We start from the raw sequence: 24,330 nt of genomic DNA on the forward strand, positions 1-24,330 counted from the left end.
CGAATGTTCCCCCTAGTTGTTTGTCTCTCTTTTGCTCAGCTTCTTTATTCTCCATCATTTGGTATTCTATATATCACTAATTCTGTCTTCTATCTCATTTTTTTAAAAGATTTTATTTATTTATTTGACAGAGATCACAAGTAGGCAGAGAGGCAGGCAGAGAGAGAGAGAGGGGAGAAGCAGCTTCCCTGCTGAGCAGAGAGCCTGATGTGGGGCTCAATCCCAGGACCCTGGGATCATGACCTGAGCCAAAGGCAGAGGCTTTAACCCACTGAGCCACCCAGGTGCCCTGTCTTCTATCTCATTTATCGTAGCAGTAAGAGCTTCCATTTTTTATTGCACCTCATTAATAGGTTTTTTTATTTCAACTTGATTAGATTTAATTTTTTTTTTCCTCCAGAAAGGGATTCTCTAGTATCTTCCATGCTTTTTTTGAGCCCAGCTAGCACCTTGATAATTGCCATTCTGAACTTTAGTTCTGACATATTACTAATGTCCATATTGATTAGGTCCCTAGCTGTTGGTACTGCCCCTTGTTGTTTTTTTGTCCTGAATTTTTCTGTCTTGTCATTTTATCCAGATAAGAATAGATGAATGAGAGAACAAAATACTAAAAGGGTAGCAGTGACCCCAGGAAAATATATACTAACCAAATCAGAAGATACCCAAAACCAGGGGGAAAAAAAAGAAAAAATATATATACATATATTAGACTGGTGGATTGAACAGAGCTCTACAGTTGATTTTGTTTGTATTTTTGGTCTGTTAGAAGGAACTACCTCCCAAAATTTCAAAGAAAATACAACTTATATGTATACAAAAATGGGTGTAAACACAATGAAGGGATGGAATATGACTATAAAGATGAAGATTAAAAAGGATTCTAAAAAAGGAATTGATAAGATAAGTTGGTTAAAAAGAGAAAAAAGAAAAGAGGAAAGAATGTGGTGAGCCTGGAGAGCAGAACAAAGCCGTGTGCTAGAGTTAGGGTATATTTTTATCTATTAGAAGAAACACTACCATGGGGTGCCAGGGTGGCTCAGTGTGTTAAAACCTCTGCCTTCGGCTTGCATCATGATCCCAGAGTCCTGGGATCGAGTCCCACATCAAGCTCTCTGCTTAGCAGGGAGCCTGCTTCCTCCTCTCTCTCTGTCTACTCACCTGTGATCTTTGTCTGTCAAATCAATAGATAAAATCTTTAAAAAAAAAGAAAGAAGAAACACCATCCCAAAATTTTAAAGAAATAAAACCTGTATGTATACAAAAAATTAGCTCAAATACAATGAAGGGATAGAATAGGACTATAACAATGAAAATTTAAAAAGATTTTTAAAAAGGTATTGATAAGGTAAAATAGTTAAAAAATATTAAAATAGGAAAGGAGAAATTAAAAAAATAGAATAAGAAAAAAATAAAATTAAAAAAATTTAACCTTGAAAGACTAAAGAATCATGGAAAAAAAGCCATGAATTCTATGTGCTGTATTCCTATAGCTCTGAAGTTTTGCAGTTCTCATTGATCAGTGAACTTTGTCTTGCCTAGATGTTCTTGCTGATCTCCTGGGGAAGGGGCCTATAGCAGTGATTCTCAAATGTCTTTGTTGGAGGTGGAATTGCACTGCCCTTGCCAGGGGCCAGACTAAGCAATCTGCTCAGGTTTGCTCTTGGGAGCTTTTGTTCCCTGAACGCTTTCCGTATAGCTTTGGAGGACGAGAATGAAAAATGGTGGCCTCCCAATCTCCACTTGGAGGAGCTGAGAGCTCGGGCCCCACTTCTCAGTGCACCCTCAGAGAAAAGTAGTCAATCCCTTCCGTCTCCCTGGTCTCCGGCTGTGCTCCGTGTTCACCCACCCTGTGACCAAGCATCACTGTCTCTGGCACACGGCCCTGTTTGGAGTCTCCAAACCCAGCAGATTCCTGCCACACCGTCCTGTACCACTCTTCCTGGAAGAAGAAGGTTCTGCCGCTTGTAGGGACCCTGCTCGAAGAGTAGTGGCCCGACTGTGCCTCAGTTTAAGGTAATCCCGAGCTGAGAGCCCACTGCTTAGCTCTGTCTCTGTATCCAGTTTCCCTGCTGTGATACTTGGGAGCTCTGCCGCACTCAGACACCCTGGTCTTTTTGTGACCCCGTGGGTTCTGAGATCACACTGTCCCCACAGGTCTCCATCCCCCTGCTTAGCCTCTGGAATGATGTCCCTCAGTGGAGCAGACTTCTAAAAGTTCCAATTTTATGCTCTGCAGCTACTGGCTTCCTGGGAGCCGGCCCCTCCCCCTGTGGTCTATCTTCTCGTCTCTTTGGATTCACTTTTCCGCATGTCCTACCTTCCAGAAAGTGGTTGATTTTCTGTTCTTAGAATTGCTGCTCTTCTTCTCTTCAGTCTCCTGTTGAGTTTGTTGGTATTCAGGATGGTTTGATAGCTATCTAGCTGAACTTCTGTGATCTGATGATATTTTTTGTCTCTTACTCTTCCACCATCGTGCTCCTCCCCTCATCAATGTGGTTTTGATTTGAATTTCCCTGATGCCTAATGATGATGAACAGTTTTTCATGTGTCTGTTAACCATTCATATGTCTTCTTTGGAAAAATGTCTGCTCATGTCTTCTGCCCATTTTTTGACTAATTATCTGTTTTTTCAGTGTTGACTTTGAGGAGTTCTTGATAGATCTTGGATATCAGCTCTTTGTCTGTAGTGTCATTTGCAAATAGCTTCTCCCATCCTGTGGGATGATAATATGATTTTTATCCTTCATTTTGTTGATGAGGTGTATCATGTTGATTGGCAAATATTGAACCTTTCTTGCATCCTCAGAATAAATCCCATTTGATTGTGGTGAATGATCATTTCAGTCATGAGAAAGAAAAACAAAGTTGAGGTATCACAATTCCAGATCTCAATATATATAGTACAAGGCTGTAGTAATCAAAACAGTATGGTATAGGCACAAAAATAGACACATAGATGAATGGAACAGAATAGAGAGCCCAGAAATAAACTCATGATTGTATGGTCAGTTAATTTATGGCAAAGGAGCAAGAATATGCCGTGAGGGAAAAGAGAGTCTTTTCAGTAAATGGTGCTGGGAAAACTGGACAGCTTCATGTAAAAACATGAAACTAGACCACTTTCTAACACCGTACAAAAAATAGACTTAAAATAGATTAAAGACCTAAGTGTGAGACCTAAAACCATAAAAATTCTAGAAGAGAGCACAGGCAGTAATTTCTCTGACACTGACCATAGTAATATTACTCTAGACATGTCTCTTAAGACAAGGGGAACAAAAGCAAAAATAAACTATTGGCATTATATCAACATAAAAAGCTTTTGCAAAATGGAGTCCATTGCTAGATCTAAAGAGCAACCACTGAATGGGAGAAGATATTTGCAAATGATATATCTGATAGGGGTTAATATCCAAAATATATAAGGACCAAAGACAATGCCAAAAACAATAAATAACCAATAAAAAATGGGCAGAGTAACCAAATAGATCTTTTTCCAAAGAAGACATTTTCCAAAGAAGATCTTTTTCCAAAGAATAGATCTTTTTCCAAAAGACACATAAAAATATGTTCCACATCTCTGATCATCAGAGAAATGCAAATCAAAACCACAATGAGATAACACCTGTCAGAATGGCTAAAATCAAAAAGACAAGAAATAAAAAGTGCTGGCAAAGATGTGGAGAAAAAGGAATCTTTGTGCACTGTGGGAATGCAAACTGGTGCAGCCACTGTGGGTTAACAACAGTATGGAGTTTCCTCAAGAAATTAAAAACCAGAAATACCAAAGGATCCAATAACTTCACTACTGGGTGTTTACCCAAAGAAAATAAAAACACTCATTCAAAAGGGCATATGTACCCCTATGTTTTTGCAGGATTATTTATAGTAGCCAAGCTATGGAAGCAACGTAAGAGTCCATTGATAGATGAATAGATAGGAAGATGTGCTATATATATGTATATGTGTGTATGTGTGGGATGTATCATGGAATATTATATAACCATTAAAAAAGATGAGATTTTTGCCATTTGCAACAACATGGATGGACATAAAGGATATTATGCTAATCAAAATAAGTCAGACTGAGAAAGACAAGTACAGTATGATTTCTCTTATATGTGGAATCTAAAAAAAAATGAATAAACAAACAACAGAAACAGACCTATTAACACAGAAAGCAAACTGATGGTTGCTATTGGGAGTGTGCACAAAATGAGTGAAGGCAAGCGGGAGGTATAGGTTCCATACCTCCTGCTTCCAGTTATGAGATGGGTAAGTCACAGGAATAAAAGACACAGCATAAGGTATAGTCAATGGTATTGTAATAGCATGGTGTGGTGACAGATGGTAGCTACACTGTGGTGAGCATAGCATAATGTTGAAACTTGTTGAGTCACTGTTTTATACCTGAAACTAACATAGCTTAGTGTATCAACTACTCTCAAGTAAAAAAAAATAATAAAAATTTAAAGATGAAGCCATTTAAAATCAAAATATAATATACCTATAGACAGATACTTGCTGAATTTTTGCAAACTGAACATACCCATACAACTAGTACCTAGATCAAGAAAGAATATGATTAACACTACTATCTGGACTTCTAGCACAGCTATTTTGTTTTTGACTTTACATAGATATAAATAGAATAATTAAATATATATAGTTTTTAGTGTGTGACTTCTTTTGCTCAACATTGTGTTGATGAGATTTATCCATATTGTTGCATGTTCTTGTAATGTGTTCATTCCCATTGCTGTATAACATTCCATTGGGCAACTATAACACAACATATTTATCCACTTTATTGCTTGTAGGCATTTATGGGGTTTTATAGCCATTTATGGGGTTTCCAGTCTGGGGCTATCATAGATAGTGCTGCTGTTCCGTGTCTCTCAATGTGCATGTATGCATTTCTGTTGAGCACATACTTAGGAAGAGAGTTGTTGCATCATTGGGGATGCCCAGGTTCAGCTGTAGTAGATATTACCCATCAGTTTTCCCAGAGTAGATCTACCAATATACATGCCACCTGCACTGTGGGAGCATTTCTGGTTTCTCCACATTTGGCCAAGACTTGGTATTTTCCCTCTTTTTCGTTTTTACCATTCTCTTGACTATACAGACTTATTGTGTTGTGATTTCATTTGCTTTTCCCTGATGATCTGATGATGAGAAAAGTTGAGTACATTTTCATATTTTACTGGTCAATTGGGTATCTTTTTTGGGGGAGAGGGGCAGAGGGAAAGGGAGAGAGAATCTTAAGCACATAAAGCCCGTCACAGAGCTTGATTTCACAACCCTGAGATCATGATGTGGGTCGAAATCAAGAGTTGGATGCTTAAATGACTGAGCCACACAGGCATCCCAATTGGTTATCTTTTTAATGAAGAGTTCCTTAAAGTCTTTTGCTTATTTTTCTGTTGGATTCCTAATTCATATTCATCTCTAGAAGTTCTTTATGTATTCCAAATACAAGTCAATGTATACAAATAATTTTTTTAACTATTCTTTGACCTGTCTTTTTACTCACCTAACCGTACCATTTGATGAGCAGAAGTTTTCCATTTTAATGTAGTAGACCATGTGGGTTTTTAGAATAAGTATCATCCGCAGTGGTTAACATTTATTACTTGCTTATTGTGTCCTAGACCTTGCTCATTTCATTTTCACATTAACATATTTTTAAATGGAAAGAAAATGAAGCTTAGAGAGGTGGAAAGACTTTCCCAAGGTGGGAAACAGCAGAGGGCACATTCATGCCTCCTCTCCCCACTCCAGAGCCCCTGTTCTGGAACCTCTGCTATACCAGAGAGGACACCTGCTGATATCCCATAGACAATTAATATCCCATAGCCCTTGAATTTTTTGTTTGGCCTGTACATTTTTTTTTCCCAGTTGAATTAGTTGCCAACATTGAAAAATTAGGAGAAATACAGATTTCCAGCTTTTCTTGGAAAATTGTGGGATCTGGCAATACTGGTCTTTTTTTCTCACATGTCTCCCAGGACTGCTGGAGCTGAGTAGTTACTGGTCCCTGTAGATAGAAATAAGCCCTCTCCTATTCCACTGGAGATGCTATGATTGGTCGTGCTTGGCCTGCTTTGGTCATTTATGTTTCCTGCCTGGTTCCTGAAGGCATCCGAATTTTTCACAACTAAGCTGTTGCTCTTAAATGGCATAACTGACTCCTTTTCCTTCTTTGTTTCATCTGTTCTTACCCTAATGGATTTTGACCTCGCTCGCTTCCTTTGCAAGGTATCTGGGCTCTGTGTTCAGGCTTCCTGTCTACCCTTCCGGCCATTGATGATTTTATGGTAAAAAGAGGAGTAAATTACTTATGTGGAACAGTTAAAAGAACTCCCCAAAATATTCTCTCCCTTCCTTTAAGGGGTGAAGGCATTGTTTCCATAAAGCTTGAAATGTAATTCCTTTCCTGGAAGAAGTGACGAAGTACCCCAGTGAGGTTTAAGTTACCAGATCAGTTCCTCAAGCATAAACCTGGAAAGCAACAGGAGAAAAGATTTGTAGATTTTATGGGTTAATAGACTGGTCAGGGAAATCTTCTGTCTCTGAATGGCAGAGTACCTCAGATGGGATGCTTTGGTGGTCTGGTTTCAGAGCTGGAAAAAACATGAGAACATGGCAGGGGATGGAGGATGAATAGGTAGCTATGATCTGTCTTTCTCTAACTCAGCATATTTTCCCTGGGCATGTCCCCTGCCCAGCCATTTCCTTCCCTTCCCTAAGTCCCTCCTAGAAGTCAGTATACTGTGGAGGAATCTTGAGAGTTGGAATCTCAGTTAGCCTCGCTGAATTTGAATCTTGTCTCTGCTTTCTTCCCAGCCACGTGACCTTGGGGTACTACTTTTGTCCATCAGTTTCTTCATCTCTAAATGGAAGATAATAGCATACTACCTCATAGAGTTGTGGGGACTAAAAAAAATGAGACAGTATTTAGAATCTTCTTAGAACAGAGCCTGGCAAAGAATCAGCTCTCAATAAATTTCAGTCCCTATGACTGCTGTTGTTATCCTGGCAAGAGCATATGGAGGGGTCAAATGCCAAGGGACCAAATGCTTGCCTTGCCATCACTAGCCATGTGACCTTGGACAAGTCTGTTTATCCAAAGAGCTTCTGTTTCCTCACCTGGAAAAGATGTTGTGAGCATTGAAAGTGGAGTTAAATAAGACGATCAAGACAAGAGCACTAGGACAGTTTGTGTTTGTTATGTCTTATGTCTCTCCTATCTTCCTGTTCCCCACTCTTCTTCCAGAGGTAGGCAATGTAGCCTGGAGGGGAAGGCAAGATGAGCACCCATGAGGGGGCAGCTAATAGTATCCCATGATCATGGAAATAGGAACTGTAATGATGTCCCTTTTTTCAGTCCCCATGTTGGTAATTTGTGTTTTGTCTTTCATCTTCTTGATTAGTCCGACTAACATTTATCAATTTTATGGATCCTGTCAGACAACCAGCTTTTGGTTTCATGGACTTTCTTTATATTTTTTCTGTTTTCATTCTCACTGATCTCTGCTCCCCACTTTATTATTTCTTTCCTTCTGTTTGCTTTGGATTGAATTTGTTCTTCTTTTTCTAGTAGAAGTGAAAGCTTAGATGATTGATTCAGAGCTTTCTTATGTTAGTACAAGTATTCAATGCTATAAATTTCTAAGTATTGCTTTAATGGCATCCTACAATTTTTGGTGATGTTGTGTTTTCCTTTTCACTCAATTGAAACTACTTTCTAATTTCCCGTTTTATTTCTTCATTGACCTTTCTTTGGGTTATTTGGATGGGTGTTGTTTAATTTCCAAGTATTTATAGATATTTTCAGATACCTTTCTGCTGTTGATTTTTAGTTTAACTTAACTGTGCTCAGAGAATAAAATTTCATTACTTCAGTCCCTTTAGATTTGTTAGATTAGCTTTATAGCTCAGAATATGGACCATCTTGGTGAATGTGTATTGGAAAGAATGTATTTTCTGCTCTTTAGTAGATGATTCTATACATGTCAATTAGGTCAAGTTGGTTTGTAGTGACTTCTATGTCCTTACTGATTTTTTATGTCTCCTTGTTCTCTCCATTACTTGAGAGGGAAGTGTTGATGTCTCCAGTTTATACTTGAGAATTTGTCTTTTCATCCTTTTAGTTCTCTCAGTTTTTATTGTATGTATTTTGATGTATGCAGCTGATCTGTACATTTTACTGTATGCATTTAGGATTAACAGGCCTTCTTAATGAGTTTACCATATTATCATTAATTGATCTGCTTCTTTATCCCAGGTAATGTTCTTTGTTCAGAAGTCTTTGTGTGTCCCAGCTTCCTTTTGAATGATATATTTTTTTACTTTTTTCCATATATGCCTTTATAATAAAAGTGGGTTTCTTGTGTGCTTACATTTGTTATCATTAATGTACTTATATATATTTTTAAATTTAATTTTATTTTTTTCAGTGTTCTAAGATACATTGTTTATGCACCACACCTAGTGCTCCATGCAATCCGTGCCCTCCTTAATACCCACCACCAAGCTCACCCAACCCTCTACTCCCCTCCACTCCAAAACCCTCAGTTTGTTTCTCAGAGCCCACAGTCTCTAATGGTTCATCTCCCTCTCCGATTTCCCCAACTCACTTCTCCTCTCCATCTCCCAGTGTCTTCCGTATATTCCTTATGCTCCACAAATAAGTGAAGCCATATAAAATTGACTCTCTCTGCTTGACTTATTTCACTTAGCATAATCTCCTCCAGTCCCATCCATGTTGATACAAAAGTTGGGTATTCATCCTTTCTGATGGAGGCATAATACTCCATTGTATAATGTATTTATATTTTAAAACTACCACCTTACTATTTGTTTTCTATTTGTTTTGTCTGTAGTTTCTTTCTGTTTTTCCTCTTTTCATGACTTCTTTGCAAATGAATATATTTTATGGTTCCATTTCATCTCCAATTTTAGTCTGTTAATTATTACCTATTTTTAAAATTCAGTGGTTGCTCTAGGATTTACAGAATCCTTTAACTTACCACATTCTACTTTAAAATAATATTATACCATTTCACACCCTGGGTAAGGGCATTCCAACACTATTTCTCAGTTTCCTCTCCTATCATAGATGTTGTTGTTGTCCTACTCCTATATATGTTATAAACTCCATAAGACATCATCACAATTTTTGATTTTTACCAATGTTACTCTGCCTTTTTTCTATTACTGCTTTCTTCCATGAAATTTTAATACCACATATATCTGTATATCTCTTTATGTTCTGTGGCCCTTTGGTAGACCTAAAACCACTGTAATACCTAAGATAGTTTTTGGCTTCCAAAGAACTAATTTTATCCCCACAGGAGCACTGTTTCATATAGTATTCTGGGTTGACCGTTTTTCCCACCCCCCCCTTCCATACTTTAAGGTTGTCACCCTGTTATCTTTTGGCTCGCATAGTTTCTGCCAAGAAATTGGCTGTAAGTCTTACCTTTGTCCCTTTGCATATAATATCCTCCCTTTCCCATCTTTCCCTCCCATCCCAGCTTAATTAAAGATTTTCTATCTTTGTTTTTCAGATGTGATTATGATATGTCTCGGTGTATAAGTTAATGTTTTTGTTTTTATATTTACTCTGGTTGGGGTTCTCTGGGTTCTTAGATCTATGTTTTGTTGTTTTGGATTAATTTTGGGAAATTTTTTAGCCATAATCCATTCAGATATTTCTTCTGTCTTCTTTCTCTTAATCTTCCTGGCACTTCAGTTATATATATGGTATTATGGTATTATAGAATATTATCCTCTGTCCTGCCCCTCCCCCAGATCAGACTGCTGATCCTTATCACTCAGTGATTTGAATGAGAGATGGTCTTGGGAGATGGGTGTGCTTCCATGCCCCTCTGCAAATAAAGAGGCCCTTTCCGGTTTCCTATGTTGCCCGTTACCCTCCTTATGAGTACCAGATGGTGGTCATTGGCTGGGATCTTATGAATGACTGCAAACCCCTCTTGTGTCTGGAGCTCCCAGTTATTCTAACCTATCATGCTAACCTATACTCAGCCTTTCAGAATTTACAAGATTAATCTTTTTCTTTGAACTGCCTTTTCCTTCTGTGGTCTGCCAAACCTGAAAGTGTTTGCATGTCCCATTTTCCTTGGAGGTGCTTGTCACTTTTTAAAAAAATATTCACTTCACATGATTACCTTGTAGTCTCCACTCTATGATGGGTTCAAGGAAAGTTTAATGTCACAGATTACCTCGACTTCTCTTGTTGTTAGGGAGGAAGCCACATTATCTTGCCATTGTGTGAATCCTAGGTGAGAGCAGCCCCTTTGGTAGTGGACAAATAGATTCAATTCACTGTTCTTATTCTTTTGTCCTCACATCAAAGAGTGGGCTGCACTCCCATTTCCCTCCTGTGTTTTATGTCATAGCCTCTTGGGAAAGAAAATACACGGTTTCTCTGTGGTTTGTATTTTTCTACTCAGGTGCCTGTCACCAATAGTTATTTAAAAGAAAAATTCCTTTTTAGAGACAGTGTGACAACTTACTAACTTCCTGACCTGGGGATCAAAAAAGATAATGGCTTGTTAATTTTCTCTTTAAAAGAATTTTTTAATTATAAAATTAATTCATTTAATTTTATAATAAAAAAGTAGAGAGTTTAAAAAATGCAGAAAGGTAAAAAAATAAAGAAATAAAACCCATCCATAATCCCATCAGCTAAGGAAACCATTGCTAATATTTTACCAAAATTCTTCTAGTCATTTTTCTGAGTTTTATGGTTTGTATACATAAGTATGCATGCCCACCTGTTTGTGTGTTTTAGTCACATAGCAAAGTTTTGAAAAGGTATTTTTCTGTGGGTTACGGTACTCATGAGGTGATGTTGTGTTACTCATGTTTGTCTGGTAAAGATGCCAAAATGTATGGCCTATTTTCAGTTTGCTGTTAGGACTGGATTCCTTCTTGGGACTATTTCATGTGAATAGCCAGGATTCCCTGGTGTGTGTGTGTGTGTGTGTGTGGTTCCCAGGGAATGTAATTCATAGTGGAAGAGACCAGTTCTTTGTGCTGAGGTCCCTCTTGCGCCATGTAACTTCCATCTCTTTTTATTTATGCTGACCCGTTGTCAGGTTTAGAACAAACAGAAATGGAGGAAGTATATGGTGTTCTTAATATGTGTTGCAATTTTCTTTCTTTTTCAGAAAGTATTTTGGAGAAAAAATTGGACTGTATTTTGCCTGGCTGGGGTTATATACATCATTTCTCATTCCATCTTCTGTAATTGGAGTGATCGTGTTTCTTTATGGATGTGCAACAATGGAAGAAGATATTCCCAGGTGAGATGTTTTTAAAGAAAAAGCCTCAGTTCCCACTGGGCAGTACTTTGGGGTTTCATTCCAGTTGCAAGTACAGTTCACATGCTTCCTTCCAAAGTCCTCACCCTCTATTCTCTCCTCCCCTTACCACACACGTAACCTCCCTCCAGAGACAGATCTGGGAACTACAGAGTCTGGGAATGGCTTCAGAGCCTGCTGGGGATGACTCCCTTCCTTTCCTAGTTAAGCTCTTCTCCAGGGCTAGAGGCTGATGTGGGCAAGTAGATTCTACCTGATGAAAAAACCCAAGCCTGAGAAATGCATTTTCCTCTCAACTTCACTACTTTTTTCTCTGGTTTCTCCTAAGACCTGAGGCAGGAAACGGTGAGTGGCATTGGATAGAGATCACATGTTGATATGGTCAAACACTGTTGGGGTAAAATGCTGTGAGGCTATCCATAGAAGCAGGCAGCTCTGGAACTGAGGGGGGCTCAACCTCTGGTTCAGGAAGTCAGAAACTGCAGGTGACAGGCCCCATGGTGGGGCTCTTGGAGAGCCAAGAGATGGAACAAAGCCTGGTCCTTATGGTGAAAAGAGAACCTACAAAGAATATAAGCACTTAAAAATAGCATACTTGGGCTGCCGGGTGGCTTAGTTGGTTAAGCGTCTGACTTGATTTTGGCTCAGGTCATGATCTCAGGGTCACAAAATCAAGCCCCGTGTCCAGCTTCATGCTGCTGTATGCAGCCTACTTCAAATTCTTTCCCTCTCCCTCAGTGTCCCCCCAACACAACTCATGCTCTCTCCTCTCTCTCTCTCACAAAAAAATAGCATCCTTTAGGATGGAGAGCATTACATATTAGCTATAAGACTAGATAGTTCACTCCCCAGGTCTTCCTTCCCTTGGCTGTAAATAGTGATAATAACACGTACCTTGTGATGTTGTTGTAAGGATTCAGGAGATGATGTTTGGCACATAGTAAAATATTAATAAATAATTGTTGAAGGAATCAACATATGTAGAAATAAAGTACAAGTGACACTTAACTTATATTTGGCATTTAAATCTCTTACTATCTTCAGCACTATCCTCGAAAACCAAAGCATGATTAATGTATTTTAATACTTTTTCAGTTGCAAGTGATAGAAATGTAACATCAACTAGCTGAAGCAAAAAAAAAAAAAGGGGGAATTTATTAGAAGGATTCTGGGGTGTGTCAGAGAACACAGTGGCAGGTGTATGGCTAGCCTAGGTGCCAATGGAAGTAGGGACTCCTGTTTATCTCCCATTACTGGTTTTTTCTTGTATTTGTTTCACTGCAGATTTTCTCCATTGGATGTAGACACTTCTACTAATAGCTCATGGAAGTTGTATCTTAGAGCTTTCTTTTTAATTGGTTCCAAAAGCCCCGTTGGCTCATTTTGGATGAGGGTGGAGGCCCTGGGCCCATAGTCGTGGCTGTGGGGCTGGATCACTCTTTACCAAAAGGATGTTCCCTCAGTAGCCCAGTGGATGAGGACACTGGGCAGACTGGGTGTCCACTAGAGTTGGAAGAAGTAATGACTGTCCTGAAGAAAGGACCAAGAGCTGGGCTTCTTTGAGGAAAGGTTTTCACCAATGGTCAATACTTAGACCTACTTAAATACTTAAAGCTAGATACTTAAAGCTAGATAACTTAGTGTAAGAGACAAGGGTTTGGATATTTCTAGGTGTAAAACCCTGGCACCAACTGCCCAGTGTTTTGACTGGGGATTCTGGGACCATGACACAACAAATGTGATGGAGGTTTTGCCTTCCTCAGGCCATCTAGCATGAGGGAACAACTAATACTTATCAAATGCCTTCCTTGTGCCAGGCATGGGGCTGGGTGTTTCTCAGATATCAGTTTCTTTGATCCTGTAGATAGAGATAATGGTTGTAACCTGTTAGATTGGTATTATTTTCACCTAACAGAGGTGGAGAAATTGATGCTACAGTCATATAACGTGTCCAACTTCAGCAACTAGTAATTGTCAGGGTTACAACTTGACCTCAACTGCCCCCTTTCCCCCCTGAGATGTGACATCTCCCAGAAGGTTCATATCCTCCTTGGCAGCCAAGCAGCTTCAAGCCAAGCCTTGCCTTCTCAGAAAACATGGCTCCCATGTTTCTCTTGTCCAGTTTGATCCCTTGATCCACAAGGGAAAACTCCACTGTGCATAGAGAGCTAGTGCCAGGGTAGAGGGTGGGCCATCGGCGTGCTCGTTTACATTGGGATTTAGAATTTATGCCTTGGTTCCCCATTTGGGAATACATATGAAAGGGACTGTGTGGCTGGAAATGACCATGGTCTGCATGTACTGAGAAATACATATCTGCACACATGCAGTCATGTACATGCAGGTATATGTGGACATGAAATGTGACCATTATCACTGCAGATGTCTCTTCTCACCTGTCAGAGTGCGTAATGTTTCACACACGATGTCTAGCAACCCATTAGGGGGTTAGAGAACCAGCTGAATGGTTGTCTTTTTTTTTTTTTTTTTAAGATTTTATTTATTCATTTGAGAGAGAGAGAATGAGAGAAAGGCAGAGAGAGAGCATGAGAGGGGAGAAGTCAGAAGGAGAAGCAGACTCCCCGCCCATCAGGGAGCCTGATGTGGGACTTGATACCAGGACTCCAGGATCATGACCTGAGCCGGAGGCAGTAGCTTAACCAACCAAGCCACCCAGGCACCCCTGAATGGTTGTCTTTTAAATGAGCTAAAATAGGATAGAGTAGAATGAAATACGGTATTAGTATTCATCACAAGAAGGAAGTAATAGGTATTGTTTCATGAGATTTTATTTAGCTATATAAATACGTTTATGGTGGGGAGAGAGAGAGAGAATGTTTGTATTCGCATGCTGGAATCTGGTGGAAAAGATTATTTTTAAATTATAGCTCATGGTCAAAAAAGTTTGAAGTTGCCTGTTTTAAAGCTGAAATTTTGGTTGTTGGCTCTTCAAACTCAGGGTGGGGTGTGATTTTTTTTCTATTATTTACATCTTCCTTGTTTAAGTATATTATGAGGAATTTTTAAAAGAACTGCCCTTTAATCATAATTATATAGCCATCAAAAATCCAGGCTCAATGGGCTTGACGAAAACTCATAAAATACCACTCCCTATCAACAAAAGAATAGTCTTTAAATCCCAATACTGGATCTAAACAAATTTATACTCTTCTGGGATCTGTTTATGTCAGCCACACCTAAGCATGATTAAAAACTTGTACCATTCCTAGGATTACTTTAGAGGTTTCTAATTTTGACATTAAGCCTGAAATTTATTATCTATGTATCATTTTTTAAAATGTTTTGTTTTATAAGCATTATAGATTAATAGGAAGATAGTACAAAGGGGCCCACTGTACCCTTCATCCAATTTTCCCTAGTGGTTATGTCTCATATAACTTTAGGACAATATCAAAAGCAGAAAATTTACATTATGTGGAACTTTAAATGGTACCTTTTATCACCGACAACTTTGATATATGAATACAAATATCATTTATGAGTAATAATTCCATATGTGCATGATACATCTATAGAACTTTTCTCTACTTACTATAGGATTGGTTCCATTTATTAGGCATTGGCTTACATGGGTAGGAAAGGCTAGAGGATTTAAAAACAAACAAACAAACAAAACAACTAAAAAAAAAGCTGATTGATCTAAACCATGTTGGAAAAAAAAATGGTTACCTTAGTCTGAAACCTTGATAGCAGATGCTGTGTCTAAATTTCTAGAATCATTCCCATGTTGCACCTCCTCCCTTTGTGCAAGCATGGCCCTGTATCACCTAACTTATGAGCAATGATTAACTGATTAAGAACACCATTGACTTTGGGGTCCTGGTTCAGCTCTTGTTGGCCATTTATCAACCTTCCTGTGCTTTCTAGAGAAAATGATAGACTGAAGAACTACAGCATTCGGTTTATAGCTACAGTTGCTTCTAACTAGAAATCCGCAGATGATGCAGCTAGTGAGTAACCCAGATGCAATTTCAGTTCTAGCTGAGCTTCCCTCACCTTTCTGCTTCTCTTCGCAGCCTTCTCTAGAGAGGCAGCCTCTCTCCAAGAACGCAAAGTTGTTTTACACTTGATCTTAGCCAAAAGGCCAAGAAGCAACCACAAAGTCATTTTAATATCATCCCGAGGCAGAATTTCCCCAGAATTCTGTTCAGATTGCTTACATCAAACAGACAAATCAACAAACAGAACACCCTAACAGCTCTAAAGCATTCTGACTTCAAGTTTAAATGATTTGGGGAGTATCCATGTGACTGCAGCGCCATTTTGTACAAATGGTTGATAGTTGACCGTCCCCCCCATTGTAAAGCCAATAACTGAAGCAGCTCTTATGTTCCAAGTGCTCTGGACTTTGGTAGCTGGTTGCTAAAACTTTTTCATTCCTGACATTTTAGCATTGACTAGCTTTGATTAGGATTAAGTTGGTTAGAGATGATCCCTTCCTCAAGGCTATGTGTTAAAAAAAAAAAAAAAAAAAAGCCCCAAACAACAAAGTGCTATTCCTGACACACATATTTGAAGGGCAAGACTGAGAAGCTTACGTGTCCTCAGACACAGCTTAAAACCACAGCTCCTTACTCTAATTTATACAGACCAACAGGTTTCTGTGTGAATCTGTTTCCTAAGAGGGGACTCTCCTCTCAGAAAATAGTGACGAGTCCTCAGTGATACAGCGGACACTCGTCTGACCCCGAAGACTTAGAATAAATCTTGCTGTCTGGTTACCCATTAAGAATGTGCCCAAGTGAAACCAGCACGGCTGAACTTACTATTAAGATGTTCCTATTAATATTGTCGTTGTGAATGAGTCACTGGTATTGACACTTGCCAATGGGGAGCTTAGCAGCAAGTTAGTGGAGGAATGAGGATTTACTCTCAGAGACGTAGAGTTTCCATTCTCTCACGCAGAAGGCCTTTCCTTGCTGTGGGCTTAATTGTTCTTTAAAAACAAGCCTGAAAGCCGGGACTTGACAGACAGTGACAGCCCTCAGAAAAACCCTTCATCTTCTTAATGAAGGGGAGCTGGACCCAGGCACTGCTTGATTTATGGTTTTCATCTAAGCACTTGCTTTAGCACTTAGGGTACCAGCCGGCTGACCCTGACAATGGCCTCCCACTTTTTCAGCCATGCTCTGTAGTGCCCTCTGCTGCCTCTTTCCAAAGGAAACACAGTGGTAGTTTTCAGTGTAGGACCCCTGGCTCCTCCTCATGACTGTGTCTCCTCACAGTCCGTGAGACTGTGTCTCACAGCTGCTCTGTGAGAACAGCCAATGCTTCATTTTCGTGAAATCTTGAGTTCTCCACCCTGTTCCCCCAAACAATGAGCTTAACCATCGACCCATTCCCCCGGGGAAATATTACACACCAGAGTGATGAGTTCATTCATTTTCCTACCAATATGTAGTGTGGAGGGACACTAGGGAAGCCAATTAGGGCTGGTGGTTCTTTGGTTCTTATCTGCAGGCATTCATATAAGCCTGAATTTATTGGATCTAGCTAATCACCTACAGAGTGAATGGAATTTGAACTATATTCGTTTGTCCGCTAAATAGAAATATACTGAGAATAGGTTAGAATATAGCTAATGGTTTTTTTGACTCATGCTTCTCTCTATTAGTATCATAGAACCTAGGCTTTGGAAGAATTTACTTTATTCTTCCATTCCCCCTCATCCCATTTCATGGTTTAGATTGTTCTTATTAGGCTGAGGTTATTAATCCCCCTTCTACAAAGGGTCATGCCCTGATGTACTTGGGATGGGGCTTCCAACCCAGCTCTGACTCCATTCTTCTCCACATGGCTTGTAAGTAAGAGCTTGTGTTGATCCAACCACACACTTGGATTTTCTTCTCCTTGTGACCAGGTCTCACACATTTGTGAGACAGCCAGTAGGCTTTAAGAAGACCGCCTGTAAGCACAGGCATGACAAGGGGGAAATCTAACTTCTGACAAGTGATGGATTCCTAGTTGTTGGTGCTCCCCACCAACCTCTTAGACTCAAAACATTTTGAAGGAGCTTTATAAAGCACCATGTAATGTACAACATCTCTGATGGATGCTCACCGATCTTCTGTTAGGACACTCCTAGTGACAGGGGGTCTGTACCTCAGAAGTTGCCCACCCACTTCATTGATAAAAATACAGGAATAATGCTCTCATGGTAAAGGATCCAATTCCAACGTCTTTAACACACCTCGCTGTGGGAGTTGATCAGCTCAGCCACGGACCTGGAAGTGGGAGATGTTCTTGGGGTGATTTACTTGGGGTGGGTCTGGCTTGATGTCCTCTTGACCCAGCAGCCTCTCTCTACTGCAGCAAAGAGATGTGTGACCAGCAGAATGCCTTCACCATGTGTCCCCTGTGTGACAAGTCCTGTGACTACTGGAACCTCAGCTCAGCCTGTGGTACGGCAAAGGCGAGCCACCTATTTGACAACCCTGCCACCGTCGTCTTCTCCATCTTCATGGCTCTGTGGGGTAAGTGGTTATCGTGAACCTTGCTTATTTTGCTGATGCCTTTAAATGGGTGCAGTGACCATGCTCTGAAGTCCGTATCCTTTGATTTATGTCTTTTAGTCCTTATATCTCAAGAAGTATTTTAGGGGCAATAGCTTTCTCTCTTTTACTTCTGTTTGTGAATAGAACTAAGACCATTCTCCTTGGCTTTATATATTTTTTTTTAAAAATTAGAGGATGTTAATCTTGTATTAATCTCATGTATGCTTTATTCAGAATTTGAACCAATGCAAATCCCTAGCACACCCATAAGACATTCCAGCTATCTCTACTAAGATATGTAGTCATAGATAGTCACTATAACACTCAGAGGGAGTGGGGAGACTGCCATGGCCACACAGTTCACTGGTGGAGGAAGTGGATCCAAACCTGATCTCCTGACTGCAGATTCTGTGCAATTTCCAGGACACCATGAACACAGACAGTAGAGATTTTACTTAATGCCAGAGTAGTGTTTTCAGTATTTCCACCAAAGGGATTTGTGAAGGAAAGAACAGATAGTTCCTTCATTTTCCTTCTCCTCCCTTTACCCCCAGAGTATTAGGGTAATAAACTTTTTCTGGGCCATAGCCATCTGACCATAAACACACACACACACACACACACACACACACACTTTTTTTTCACAAACGTGGATGGAATAACCTGGAATAATAACCCCTGTAGTAACTGGACCTTTCCAAGAAGACATACCCATGAGGGTCATACAAGGAACATGTTTCAGCCCATCTTGAGTAGCCACCTGACTTTCACTTTTTACTCCTCATTGGATATGCAGGCCCTTTGTTTCCCCTCTGGATCACTGAACAGCAGGGCTGTGACCCCACCGCAAAGATGTTTGATTATCACTGACTCCATGGGGCCTGGAGGACATGCCAGGATGGGACCATGAGTCACACATTCCTGAAAGTGTGAAGAAGAGAGAGGGAGGAGCGGGAGGTCTGTTCTCAGTAGTGCTGAGAGTACTAATACAAGCTTTCTTTGTTCCCAGCAGGGACCTCTCCTTGGGTGGAGATAGAACCAGAGTGGAAAGATTGCCATATTACTAGGCCACCAGGGAACATTTCCAGGGGAAACTCTATTCTCTGTTCTCTTGTGGAATCGCCCCTGCCTAGGGATACATGGCCAGTAGTCAGCCCACAGAAGTAGGGGCAGGGAGTAGGAGGAAGTGGTGCTTGTCACCATGGGGCCCTGGAGTTGGTCACAGGAGGGGTTCAGTAGAACGAGCTGGAGCTGGAGCTTGTTGCCTGGGAGTTTTAGGCACCATCTCTGTGTCTCCTCGTCAAGCAAGGCATCTCATGATTATCTCCAGATCCCCCGGAACTGATTTGGAACCCGGAATACACGTTCAGTTTTTGATATATTGCAATCCTAATTCCCATTCATTTGTCTTAAGAGATTCCCATGACTGAGTAGCTAAAGCTTAATGACGCTGGGCCCATAATCCCTTACGGACTTTCCTGGGATGTGTAATTCCTTGTTGTAGAGAAACTGGCTTTTCGGTTGTACTTGGCCACTCTCAAGCCCCAACAACTACCTCTTCTCTTTCCTCGATAGCTGTAATTAGCAGATGCCTCCCGGCCCCTGGGATCTGTGATCATTTACTGCCCCCACCCTGCCCTTCTTGCTCCCCCTCACGTGGCAGCACAGGAGAAGCATGGAGGGTGGGATGTGTCAGAGCTTCCTGGCATAGCGTGGGGTTCGATTGTGTTTTTTAACAGTCTTGCTGAGTTTTACGTGATTGTGTATTTGGTCACAGCAGCCAAGAGCCGCTGGGCACAAATTGCCTGCAAATTACAATGAAAAATAACAGTACTGCCTCTCATTACCATGATTATTATGATCAGCGGTGCTGTGCTGGGTGGGCCTGGGCTGGGGCCCAGCCTGCCAGGAGGAAGCCTGGGGAGAAGTGGTTCTCTGCAGAAACAGTCTGTCAGTGGAGCAGGAGTGGGGGCCCGCTGAGGTGCTGGCCAGCAGGGCCTGGGTCTGTGGGGTCTTCAGGCCTAGCTCCTCTGTAGTTTGGCTTCAGACTCCAGGGAACTCTGGAAGCCTCATTGAAAAGGGAAGTAAAGGGCGAGGGTTCCTGAACCCTGTTCTGAAGAGAAGTTAAGGGCATTAACTTAGGTAGCAGGCAGGTCCTAGTTGCATGTCTCAGTCCTGCTCCTTGCCAGCTGGGGGTCCGTGGCAAGACAGTGTGGATGTAGCTCCATGTCACAAAAGTCAGCTCTCTCAACCAATGTGCCAGGTGCCCGGGGCAAGCTTCTTAACCTTTGGGCATCACCCTGCTCATCTGTGAGATGGGTGAAGGAGTTCCTACCCCACAGTGTTTTGGGGACAAGTGAGGGAGATCTGTGTGCAGAGCACTTGGCATAGTGCCTGGCAGGGGACATACATCAGGAGCTGTGAGCTGCTCTTCCTTGTTGTGATGGGCCTCCCTTGTCCTCATGACCCCTCTGCAGTGACTTCTTTGCCCCTCTCCTCTGTTCCCATGCTCTGACTTCTCTTCTTCATAGAGATCACAGTCAGGAAGCACTGCGTACCCTCTGTATGCCGAGCCCTCCTCAGGCACTGAGAAGAGCCTGGGAAAAGGAGGGATGCCTTCCTCCCCACCTTGTCCCCAGAACATCCCAGGCCCGTGCCAGTGTTAGGAGGTCAGGACGCACTTACACTGAAAAGCCGCAAATCCCCGGGAGAAACCCCGTGAATCTGTGCACTGTAATGTAGCACCAAGTCAAGCAAATGGAGCTTCTAGCAACTGCACATTTAGCCGGTCTGTAGGTGTCTGTTCTGCTTGGTTCTGTGCTGTGCCCGAGGCAAACAGGCGGCCAAGAGCTTAGGAAGTTTACAGCCCTATTACTCCACCGCAGACCTGAGTCGCAGGCAACGGTGCGGCACGGCACGTGGTGAAGGGTGTCCAGGCTTTTCCTGTGGGTAGCATTGAGGTGCGTGCGGGGGTGGCCTCAAGGAGTGTCCCTTCCCTTCCTTTCCAGGGCACCAGACCCTGAGGACAGTAGGAGCAGGGAGGAGAGGGTGCCCCCAGCTGAGTGGGTCAGGAGAGGATGAGGGTAGCCCGTGGAGGGCGCAGGGCAGTTTGCAGGATTTGAGTATGAGTTGGGCAGCGAGGAGGTGACGTTAGCAGCAACCCAGGTATGAGGTTGTGTGTTGACAGAGCAAGGGAATGGATTTAAAAAGAGGGGTCGGGCCGCATCTACAAGGTCTGCCTGTCCAGAGAGAAGAACTTGGAAGGTAAGGAGCCATTGAAAGTCTAGATGGGGGAGTGTTGGCATTCTCCCTCTCCCCACCCCTTCTTCACTGCCCAAATGCCATTGTTCTTCAAGACTTGGCTCAGATGGCTTCTCGGGCAGCCAGCACTCCCTCGGCTGCATGCCCACAGCTCTCCACTGGGCCATTCTTAAGGCCCTGAGCACTTCATGCCTTGTATGGTAGCTATTTACAGTCCCTCCCCATAGACTGTCAACAGTTTGAGAGCAAAATCCACAGGAGAGTCACCTAATCTCCCTCATGATGTCTAGAAGGCTGTTTTGTATATTACAGATACCTTAGTCAGGCCCAGTTCTTTTTGCAGGTTTGGAAATTTAGTCCAGCTTGCTCAAAGAACAAGAGAGGTGTTGTAAGAAAGCCAGAAGCTAGCTCCTGGATGTGGGTGACAAAAGGGAGCCAGGCCTCCGGGAACTGGAGCTGGGGGAACTCTCTGGAATCCTGGCCCTTTCTCCTGTCAGGTGCTGCATGGTTCATCCCAGTTCTGTTTCTCTTTGTGTCACTTAGTTTCAGTTTTCAAAAGAGTGGGTCCCTATGGTCCATCAGCAGGCTCCGGAGGAGGTGTCGGTCCTGGGGTAACGAGCCATGGCTATTGAGTGGAGGGTGCTGGTTCTGCCCGGAGCACGTTCGCCTGGCCCTTCGAGGGGCTTTGGGTGGAGCAGACTCACCGCGTGGGGATGGGAGACACTCAGCAGCTACTGCTAAACAAGTAGAGGCCTGGGTGAATGCCCCGTAGGGGAGAGCTCTCCGTCAGCCACTTGCAGGCGGGCTCAGAAGTCAGGTGGAGCTATGAGGCAACTGTTACAGAACTTCAGGACTGGATAGTTGGGGCCCAGGAAAGGGAAGTGGTGCTGGAGACAGAAAGATGGGAGAAAATGAGTGAGAACGATGAAGAAGGTGCAGGAGGAAAGAACTTATATGTAGGGAAGATGAGCTTTGTCCAAAAAGACTACAGACCCTCCCCTTTTGTTGTCTTCATTCTTCCATCCTTCCTTCATTTCTTGAGACCCCTGTTTGCCCTCTTCTCATGACCTAGAAGTAGGGAGAGGTGCACGCCTGCGTGTGTGCTGGTGTGTCTCCCTTTACCTATATCTGTCGGGCTCTCAAGGATGGGGACTAGTTGGAGCAGTTTCAGTTAGAAGTAAGAGGAAGGGAATAAGTGCTTTAAAGAGAGTCCCTAGATTTGAAATCTCTTAAGTTTATCCTCTACCTCCATTGATGATCCCAAAGGGTCCTCAAAATTCAATCTTTAATAGAATTTTTTCTTTCTCTTTAAGCTACCATGTTTCTGGAAAACTGGAAGAGGTTACAGATGCGGCTGGGCTACTTCTGGGACCTGACTGGTATAGAAGAGGAAGAAGTGAGTTCCCTTGCATACTTCTCTGGGTCCTTGCTTGGTTTCACCCTCAAATAGATCTTCTTAAGTGAGGTGACCACTTAAATTTGCTGTCACATCAGCCAGTCCCTGGCTCCATGGTCTTAACTGTGGTTGATATGCACTGAGGCCAAGAGCTCAGATCCCCCCTCTTCTCCTGAAACATTGGACCTGATGGGTAGTCAGATGTCCCAGGGACCCTCTCTGGAAAAAGAGATGGCACAAGAGAAAAGCCTTTGTGGTTCCTTTGAGATTTAGCTTAACATTCTTCTACCTCCCATTTCGTGGGGGCATGAAGCCAGAGAGTAAGAATTGCTCTCATGTAACCCAGAGTACGCACCTGTCAGCATGCCTCTGTAAGCCTCCTGAGGGTCAGGGGAGAGGTATGGGTGCCAGATGCTGATTGCCTTTGGTGCCTATGGAAGAAGAAGCACTGAACTACTACAGTGTAAGCCAGTACAGCATGGGTGAAACTAGAGGATGAGCTAAGGGCAAAAGGTAGGTTCTTCTAGAAGGTTCTTCTCTAGTTTTATGAACAGATGATATTAAAGGTTGAAAACAAATCAGCCTTCCTTCTGGGCTCTTACGAGGGCCGCAGGCCTGATGTTGGTGAGCTGGCAATGAGTAGTGCTCACAGTTCTTGTCTATTCCCACACGCTACCAATGACAGAACAGTAGATGTGAATATTGGATAGGAACTCCTGATATTGTGGACATTGTTGATGAGGTGCTGGGAACAGTGTCTCGAAAGAACAGGTGGCACTCACATCTGCCTGAGTACTGACTTGCAAAGGCTGGGCACGAGCAAAATGGCGGCTACACGGAAAGCACGCCTTTTCTGTATTCAGTAACTGATGCACCTCGCCTTAGACTAGGGACCGCTGGCTTTGTGGCCCTGATGTTTTATGACCAAGCAAGGACCTCTCCAATTTAGTCTTGTTCTCAAGTTTGCTAGGCTCTATATGTCTGTCGCATGATGTCGTTTCTTCTCCTTGACGCTCTCACTGAGCAGGTGGGCATTCCATCCCCATGCCTTGAGTGCCTGTGCTCACTGTGTTCCAGGCCAGTGGATTAAGCATCTGCCTGGACACTAACAGTATCATGGGTTCCGTGGCGGATCAGAGTACGTCCACGTGGGTTCTACTTTCAGAGCGGATACAAATTAGGAGGATAAGTGTCAGAGAATAATGAAGGCAATTGCATTTTTTTGGTAATTAGTGGCCAAATGAGTGCTTCCAATAGAAAGAGCTATGGAAGTGGGACTATCGGGTATTCTGGTTGACATCCTTGCCCTATGGATGAGAGAGAGAGGAAGGGAGAGAGAGAGAGGGAGACAAGGGAGTTGTGGCGGGTGTGGGGAAGCGGGAGCTCCTGCTCTCCTAATGCGGGGCCTAGCATGGCTCCCAAGAAGAGAAGAAGACACATCCTGGCATCCAAGTCTGCATGGGGCCAGAGACAAGCTAAGTGTCTGCTAAGTAGAACCGAGGAAGTCAGAAAGTATCTGGAGAGGAGGTGTAAACACTTACACAGAGAAAGCCATAGGTTATGACTCAATGTCCTCAAGAATCTCCATCGCAGGCCCTTGGCAGTGGGGTGGGGGGCAGGATAATCTTTTGTTTCTGGAGCCAGTTTTCCTGTTTTCTTTTTCTTTTTTTTAAAGATTTTATTTATTTGACAGAGAGAGATCACAAGTGGGCAGAGAGGCAAGCAGAGAGAGAGGGAGAGAGGAGGAAGCAGGCTCCCTGCAGAGCAGAGAGCCCGATGTGGGACTCGATCCCAGGAC

At 42.4% G+C, this 24,330-nt stretch overlaps 1 protein-coding gene across 1 annotated transcript in view; it reads left to right on the forward strand.

Annotated features, from left to right (window-relative positions):
• The window catches only part of ANO2 (anoctamin 2), a 357,148-nt gene that overhangs the window by 182,097 nt on the left and 150,721 nt on the right, over nucleotides 1–24,330 (forward strand). The window contains exons 11-13 of the mRNA XM_032874339.1: nucleotides 11,208–11,342; nucleotides 17,694–17,854; nucleotides 22,450–22,532. Of these exons, the coding sequence (XP_032730230.1) occupies nucleotides 11,208–11,342; nucleotides 17,694–17,854; nucleotides 22,450–22,532 (379 nt within the window). The remainder of the gene's footprint in view (nucleotides 1–11,207; nucleotides 11,343–17,693; nucleotides 17,855–22,449; nucleotides 22,533–24,330) is intronic.

This window comes from Lontra canadensis, unplaced genomic scaffold (genome assembly GCF_010015895.1).
Source record: "Lontra canadensis isolate GAN:19392208 unplaced genomic scaffold, GSC_riverotter_1.0 scaffold53, whole genome shotgun sequence".
Classification (NCBI taxonomy): domain Eukaryota; kingdom Metazoa; phylum Chordata; class Mammalia; order Carnivora; family Mustelidae; genus Lontra; species Lontra canadensis.